Source organism: Crassostrea angulata, chromosome 8 (genome assembly GCF_025612915.1).
Source record: "Crassostrea angulata isolate pt1a10 chromosome 8, ASM2561291v2, whole genome shotgun sequence".
NCBI classification, from domain to species: Eukaryota; Metazoa; Mollusca; class Bivalvia; order Ostreida; family Ostreidae; genus Magallana; species Magallana angulata.
The window spans coordinates 46,910,899-46,920,031 of record NC_069118.1 but is presented as its reverse complement, the minus strand read 5'-3'; the positions used below and the strand labels follow the sequence as shown (position 1 = coordinate 46,920,031).

General features: G+C 34.3%; 1 protein-coding gene across 1 annotated transcript; it reads left to right on the top strand.

Moving 5' to 3' along the window:
- The first annotated feature begins 1,012 nt into the window (after window positions 1-1,012).
- Window positions 1,013-5,489, top strand: LOC128161487 (uncharacterized). The gene is made up of 3 exons (XM_052824774.1): window positions 1,013-1,297; window positions 4,044-4,184; window positions 5,239-5,489. The coding sequence occupies exons 1-3, from the start codon at window positions 1,072-1,074 to the stop codon at window positions 5,397-5,399; spliced, it is 528 nt and encodes a 175-aa protein (XP_052680734.1). The 5' UTR covers window positions 1,013-1,071; the 3' UTR covers window positions 5,400-5,489.
- The last annotated feature ends 3,644 nt before the right edge of the window (window positions 5,490-9,133 follow it).

The window sequence follows — 9,133 nt, the reverse complement described above, 5'->3', positions numbered from 1 at the left end:
AACATTTCCCCATTTTTTCATAGAAGATCTTATTAGAAATCTAATCGTGCGACTATTATTAGCTATTTGAATAAAATGCCTTCACAAATGATTTGACTTTCGCTTCATGGCTCCAACAGATTACCTTAATAAACGATTCCCATAAATTATCTTATCTAGTGGCCACCATGGATTATATAATTGATCAGCCACCATTGATTATCTTGTAAAACGACCTTATAAATAACCATATTAAGCAGACTTCATAGCTTATCGTATTGAACAGCCGTCATAGAATATCTTATTGAATGACCCTCATGCAATATCTTTTTGAGTGGCCTTCATACTAACTTATTAGTTAGATTAACTCATTGAGCAACCACAACATATTTTCCTACTTTATGGTCACCATAGATTAACCCGAGGATTATCTTATCAAACTTTCCCAATAGATAATCTTGTTGTCTGGTCACCACATATTACCCTTTTGAGCGAACAAATGTATTATCCTATTGAGCAGCCACCATAGATTATTAATTGAACGGCTCCCATGGACTTGCTTGTTAAACGGCTCTCGTAGATTATCTTCTTAAGCGACTCTCATATTGATTATTTAATTGAACTTCATATCGCATAATTTCTTTTTCTCTCTTCAAAACCCCTTTATTATAACAGAGAAAATATCAATTTTACTCCTATGAGGATTTTCTGATTTTTTTGCACAATCTTTTGCACTTACAAAAAAACCCACCCAACCAAAAGACATTTTGGTTGATAAAAAACTTATAATTTTACCCTTTCATCTCTGACATTATAAATGCTACGTATACTCATTGCAAAACCACATAAAGATTAATTTTATATAAGCAGATGAATATGTACTAATACGCAGAAATGTACACTTAATGACAGGTAAAATGGGTTGGTATATATGCGTTTGTAAAAATACTGCATGCCCTTTTGGAGAGAAACCGAGTTAATATTTTCCTCCAATTATCGCTGTGGTGACATGTGTATATAAATGCACGTACAGCACAGTGTTACAACAGTGCACCGTGGGGTCTCTTTGAAATTACTAGCAAGGCTGACAAAATGCGAGGATTTCAATGTCTCTTACTCTGCGTTTTGCTTTACTCGGCTTCCGTTGACGCGTTCGGTGTATGTACAGATGCTGATGATGATGCAAGCTGTCCAGACAATGCCACATGTGAGGATGAAGATGCAGACAACACTTTTGAATGCGAGTGTGAGGACGGTTTCGATGAGATCGATGTACCGGGCCTAACTATTGGTGGAGAAGCAGTGACAGTTTGTGTTGGTATGTAAAATATAAATTTATTGCTAATATATCTACATTCAATGTATATTTCCTCTTTTGTTTGCATTGGATACCTGGGACGTTCTAATTCCTTTGAACAGACTTAGCTGTTTCATGCGTCATGAGCACAAATGTAAACGTCATCACGCGTTTTGAGTATATTTATTATTGTAAGATTAAAGGAAACGTTCGAATTTACATAACCAAATTGATATGTACTAATGGAAAATAATCGCTGAATTTTATCTATTTGTCAGTTAAAAAGATTTTTTTTATAATTGTATAAAGTTTCTAGCACCATATTTTCAGTTGCAGAAGCGAACAAAATAAATGTAAATATTGCTGTTAATATGGATTTCATATCCCTGCCTGAGAGCGTATAAAATGGCTTTATAGCGACGATGTACAAAAATTTCATATATAATTGACATCAGTATGTATATAAAGGATATCTATATTGTGTGATTTTATATTTACGTTATCCAACGAGTTGAAATAGTGTATATATTCGCGAGGCTTGCCGAGCGAATAAAATCATTTCAACGAGATAAGACCGCGGAACATTAACTGGCAAGATTGGAAATATACAGCGTACGTCAATTCCACTTGTTGCAGTCAAAACATTTGAAATGGGCGGGAACAAATTGACACGGACGTCTGAGAAAACATTGGATTGAAACTGTACATGTAGTTATAGGAAATGTATTTTCAATCCACCTCGGCATTTCTAGCTTGCTATATACATGTTAATGAAAGCGATCGAAAAACAGTATATTTAGTATCAGCAAAGTGATTGAAAAAAAATTTATTTTACCAATAAGTATATAATCAGCAAATATGAGAAGATCTCAATTCGGGAGAGATAATACGCAAGGCCAGACATTGTCTGTTGACTTCAGAGAATCAGTCGTCACAAGTCTGATATCAAGTGGGGTTTATTCACAGAGAAGAACAATCAAAGTTCCCATTAATAAGATTAAAATTATATCCAATAATAGAATTTGTTATACTTTCATGTTAAATACTGAAATCTGATTGGTTAAGACGCAGTTAATAATATTTACTATTACCCTCAGCGTTAGCAACGCACTTGGCAACGGGTAACATTAAAAAATGTTACATGCGCGAAAATAATGCGCGTACGGTTCGCTGTAGAATTCACGTTATTCCTATATAAAAGCAGTAAAATTTTCTTGAAAATTTTAAAAAAGACATTCAGTATAACAAAATAAATAGTGCCTGTTTGGGAGGATAACAGATGAAATTGACACCCCTCGAAAACCATTGTCAACCTCCGCTTCGCGTCGGTTGACAATGGTTTTCTCGGGGTGTCAATTTCAACTGTTACCCTCCCAAACAGGCACTATTTATATAATATAAAATGTTTCATATAAAAAGTCATCGGACAATGTCTGGCCCTGCGTATGATATCTCCAAATTGGTATCTTTTAACATTTGCTGATTATATACTTATTGATGAAATAAAATGTTTTTCAACCGCTTTTCTGATACAAATTAAAATGTTTTTCGATCGCTAAATACATTAGTATGCAAGTTAGAAATGCTGAGGTGGATTGAAAATACATTTCCTATAACTACATGTACAGTTTCAATCCAATGTTTTCTCAGACGTCCGTGTCAATTTGTTCCCGCCCATTTCAAATGTATTGACTGTAACAAGTGAAACTGACGTAAGCTGTATATTTCCAAACTTGCCAGTTAATGTTCCGCGGTCTTATTATAGATATTCTATTTATCTCATACAATTTGATTTTTATTATGAAGCTTTTGAGACAATCCCTTATATGACCCGAATTGATTTATTTCAAAGATTAAACACGATGAAGCAACGTTGTGTAATGCGGTTATTGTGACCTTGCGCAATACAATTTAGTACGTCATTTCTGAGATAAATTTAACTGTTATGATATAAAGTTTCACTGAAATAAACCTTGAAAAAATTTTTAAGGTTTATAATTTTTTTCTTAGAGCTTATTCACTTTATTAAATGGAAATACTGATCAGAAGACTTGAACAATCAAGTTTGTTGACATACACAAAGTTGGGAATGCTCGTTAGTTTGAGTTGACTCGAACGAGGAACAGTTCTTGATGTTTTATAAAACAAATACTTGCCTTATGATTCGAAATTAAAAATAGTGAATAAGATGCTTACTGGTAGTGGAATTAAAGTCTTATAAAACATTATTTCGGTAAGTTCCTGTATATGAACACAACCTTCACCTCGTCGTCAGGATGAACTCCTTGATAGTTAACGTAATTTGCAGTTTTATAAACTACACAAAGCAAATTAAAAGTAGGAAGGGGGCTAAACTTATAAATAAAATCTTGACAAACAAGAAAGAAAGGTCTTTTGGTTACGGTCATATTTAACTTTGCAAAAAATGTGGGGGGAGGGTGCTAAGCCCTCTCCCCCGGTTCCGACGCCTTTGTTACGCAGTTATGTGTTTTCCTTCATATTTGTAATTTAAATCGTTGACAAAATCCATTTAATATCAATTTTTGTAGTAGATATAGTTATGTTGAAAGTACTAGCAAATCTTCGAAAATAGGTCACTAAAGTGTTGAAGCGAGGGGCTGTGTCAAAAATAGTTCGGACCGGAAGTATTTGCATTCATGATGTCTCAGTAACATTAATTCATTCTGCTGCTTTTTTCATGGATAAAATATAAAGGAAAACGATAAAGATAAAAGAATTTAAATATTTTGTCTTCATCTGTTCGTAGATCTCGGCGTTTGCAGTCCGTTAGACAACGAAGTGGGTGACTGTGGTGAGAATGGAGAATGTGCAATCTTCCAAAACGATTTTGGAATATTTGAAGCTGCCTGTATATGCGACGAGGGATACTACGGAGAAAAATGTGACAGTAAGTAAACATAATAATAAAAAAAACCAAACAAATCAAGCAATTCAGAAGTTTAGACTCTTCATCATTCAGAGGACTGGACGGTGGCGACCATTTTAAGCTATATATTACCTCCAATAAAAAAGAGCTTTGTATTGTATTAAGATTCCCGAAAATGTTCAAATTTGAAAGCTAAGATGTTTGGATAATTCTTACTTTATGAAAGTTTATTGGCACAAACATCATTTTGAAAAGTTTAAAACAGATAAAATAATTAATTTTTTGATCATTCAGCCTGCTTAAGCTTCTACACCCCAGTTTATATATTGTTACCCTTTAGAAAATTCGACATTCCAGCAAATGATGTATAAGAACAGATTGCACAGTTGAGTTTAAAAAATCTACACATCATATATATTGTTAGTTGGCTTCATTTTTAAACAAGAAATTGCTACAGAAAAAATTGTTTTTAGAATATTCTAAAGGGAAATTCTATTCCATGTGATGAAAATGTTTATTCGTATGAATATAGACTCTTCCTCCGTAAACGTCCTTGCAAAATGGGCAAAAGATATATATACGGTATATATTACATATCAGTCATTTGTACATAACTGCCTGAAGAACCAGGAATGGCGAAAACGTTTGCAGTAAATAGCCTAAGGATCAATTTGTGATTTATTCTAGATATTTATTATTTATTTTTAAATTCTAAATTATTTAAAACTGTGCCGATTTACTTTTTGTTGTATTGGGTAATTTTATATCTATCTATCTATCTATCTATCTATCTATCTATCTATCTATCTATCTATCTATCTATCTATCTATCTATCTATCTATCTATCTATCTTCTCTTAAAACAAAAACAATTTGTTAGCAATAATTCAATTAAATGCTTATCAACTTTCTTTTTCTTTCTTCATAATGAAAATAGAAATATAATACTTAATAAAGAATTTTAAAACTTCAAAAAAAAAAAAATCGAGCAGAAAACAATAAATTCATTTTGAGAAAACTGAAATCTCAATTTATTATAAGAAATGTAACGTTTTAGAATGAATTTTTACTTCAGAACAAATGCCACTAACAAGAATGACTACAACTAGTACTGCTACTACTGGCACGACTAAGAGGTCAGGATATGGAGTCCTCATTCCGCTCATTGGGGGAGGGGCATTTCTCCTAGTCCTACTGGCTGGAGGAGCTGCAGCGCTGGCATCCTCAACTGGATAGATGTCCTCAAGGTCCTCAAGATCCTCAAACTACAACAAATGATCCTGATTATGTCACTGAATGGAATTTGAAATAAATGAATATGCAGTTTTTTGTGTAGATTTTTTTTGTATCGCTTTGAATATCGAATGATAAAGGCATGATGTATGAACACCATTTTTTATTATTGAAACGGCGAAAAGGGTTTAAGATCTTGAGATTCGGCTTGAAACGCCGATAATTGCAATGAGAAGCAACCTTTCAACTTTTAAAAGGTTTACCCATATACACACACAAAAAAATCTTCAAGCTCTCAAGAACTACATGCATAGGAGCATATAAGGTAACAAAATGCTGCACATGAAATCGGTTTTGATTCGAAAACTAATTGGCAAAAAATCTGAAAAAAAATTCAGACGCAGAATACTTGGTTATAAAGATAATATCCAAATATTTAGCTTTAAATATTTTGAACATTACCTTTTATATTCAAGAATTAAAGTACGAGTTTCCGTAAATGTTGCAGAATAACCTCCGAGGTCGATAAATGTTATTTAGAAATATAAAAGCCGATACATCTTTGGACCTCGGAGGTTATTCTGCAACATTCACGATGACAAGAACTTTTTTCTATTCTACTAACAGCTCCAACTATCAGCTGATCGGTGTATCTATAGAGAGAGGAAGTAGGTCATATTTTCATGCGAGATGAATCTGATTAGTTGAGACGGCTGTTCTGCGAAACCCCAAAGGTTTTTTTAGCAATGTCTCTAACTTATTCCGAAAAACGGCAAATTTAACCGGTTACCAAAGAAGCAATAACATATTGCCGAGCAAACGTACGATCAGGCTGATGATAATCTATAATGTGTACCCATTCTGATTTATAATAAAAACATTCTCCAACAGGCAGAGGGGCAACTCGTTTGTACATCGGCATGTTTGTTTACAAGTTCATTGATCGCAGACTATCCATCGGAATCAAACGCAGACGATATATTTTTCGTTGAATGAAATATACATTTGAATTATTAATGATTTTTTAAAATTAATTTAGATTAGTAAATTCGATAATAAACGTAGAATCTTTTTTTATTTTGACGAACAAGCAGTGAAGATGTGTTGGTGAGGGTCTTGGAACAGCCGCGATTAGCTCTTTGAATTAAACACTATAGGGAATACACATCGCCCAACAGGACACTTACCCGTGTTTTCAATGTTTTTTTCCATAAAGACCAAGTTTTTAAGTTATAAACTCATGATTGACTCGAAATTGGTATGTGTTTAAGATCTGATAATTTATTGATGACGTTCGTGGTATATTGGAGAATAATGTCCTTGGCATCGCTTTGATCTCGGCAATAATTGTAGTAGAATTCGAATTCTATACAGAGTTCTTCGATTAAAGGAAATTAAATAGCTTACGATATTCACACCATAAACACCTTATATAGCTTAAAATCCAACGTGTCATTACCCATTAATTCTCTCCTTCGTGTCAATCCCCTATGAAATACCAAAGAAAACACATGATATGCTTTACAAGTCAACATTTTCAAATGCAAGAACAACCAAACTAAATAAAGCTGGCAAACATGCTTTTTTGGTATTCACAAATTAAAATATTACGCCCAGTAGCTTTAAAATGACGCTTTTTACAGAAAACTTACCTTTTTTTTTAAATTATGTTTTCAATTGTTTTTCATTTTTGTTTATAAAGGAATTAGATTTTGATTATTACGGAATTTCTATATTGTTTTCCCTTTTCTTTTTAACATTAGTAAACAATAGTCCTCCTAATGGAAGGATTACCACAACTCGTGCTATTTTCAAATTTTGGAATCAATCACTGAATATATCGATAGCAAATGCGATTTGAAAAAAAAGATTGTAATTCATACATGTAGCTCTATAGAGATTGACAGGGCTGATTTCTAAGTGATCTAACTCTAACAAGTTTATCGAAAGGTTGAAATCTTCAGCAACCATAGAAAAATTAAAGACTGCACGAAATAATCATGATGATGTAGGCAATCGGTTTTTAGAACGCAGTTCGCAGTTCGCAGTTCGCAATTGAATAGTGAACTGCGTTCTATAGAACGCAGTTCGCAATTCAAAATTTAGTGCGATTCAATAGTGAACTGCGTTCTATAGAACGCAGTTCGCAATTCAAAATTTAGAATTCATACTTGGGGCCCGCTTGCCTTATATGCAATTGAATAGTGAACTGCGTTCTATAGAACGCAGTTCGCAATTCAAAATTTAGAATTCATACTTGGGGCCCGCTTGCCTTATATGCAATTGAATAGTGAACTGCGTTCTATAGAACGCAGTTCGCAATTCAAAATTTAGAATTCATACTTGGGGCCCGCTTGCCTTATAGGCAATTGAATAGTGAACTGCGTTCTATAGAACGCAGTTCGCAATTCAAAATTTAGAATTCATACTTGGGGCCCGCTTGCCTTATAGGCAATTGAATAGTGAACTGCGTTCTATAGAATGCAGTTCGCAATTCAAAATTTAGAATTCATACTTAGGCCCGCTTGCCTTATAGGCAATTGAATAGTGAACTGCGTTCTATAGAACGCAGTTCGCAATTCAAAATTTAGAATTCATACTTGGGGCCCGCTTGCCTTATAGGCAATTGAATAGTGAACTGCGTTCTATAGAACGCAGTTCGCAATTCAAAATTTAGAATTCATATTTGGGGCCCGCTTGCCTTATAGGCAATTGAATAGTGAACTGCGTTCTATAGAACGCAGTTCGCATTTCAAAATTTAGAATTCATACTTAGGCCCGCTTGCCTTATATGCGATTGAATAGTGAACTGCGTTCTATAGAACGCAGTTCGCAATTCAAAATTTAGAATTCATACTTGGGGCCCGCTTGCCTTATATGCAATTGAATAGTGAACTGCGTTCTATAGAACGCAGTTCGCAATTCAAAATTTAGAATTCATACTTGGGGCCCGCTTGCCTTATATGCAATTGAATAGTGAACTGCGTTCTATAGAACGCAGTTCGCAATTCAAAATTTAGAATTCATACTTGGGGCCCGCTTGCCTTATATGCAATTGAATAGTGAACTGCGTTCTATAGAACGCAGTTCGCAATTCAAAATTTAGAATTCATACTTGGGGCCCGCTTGCCTTATAGGCAATTGAATAGTGAACTGCGTTCTATAGAATGCAGTTCGCAATTCAAAATTTAGAATTCATACTTGGGGCCCGCTTGCCTTATAGGCAATTGAATAGTGAACTGCGTTCTATAGAATGCAGTTCGCAATTCAAAATTTAGAATTCATACTTGGGGCCCGCTTGCCTTATATGCAATTGAATAGTGAACTGCGTTCTATAGAACGCAGTTCGCAATTCAAAATTTAGAATTCATACTTGGGGCCCGCTTGCCTTATATGCAATTGAATAGTGAACTGCGTTCTATAGAACGCAGTTCGCAATTCAAAATTTAGAATTCATACTTGGGGCCCGCTTGCCTTATAGGCAATTGAATAGTGAACTGCGTTCTATAGAACGCAGTTCGCAATTCAAAATTTAGAATTCATACTTGGGGCCCGCTTGCCTTATAGGCAATTGAATAGTGAACTGCGTTCTATAGAATGCAGTTCGCAATTCAAAATTTAGAATTCATACTTAGGCCCGCTTGCCTTATAGGCAATTGAATAGTGAACTGCGTTCTATAGAACGCAGTTCGCAATTCAAAATTTAGAATTCATACTTGGGGCCCGCTTGCCTTATA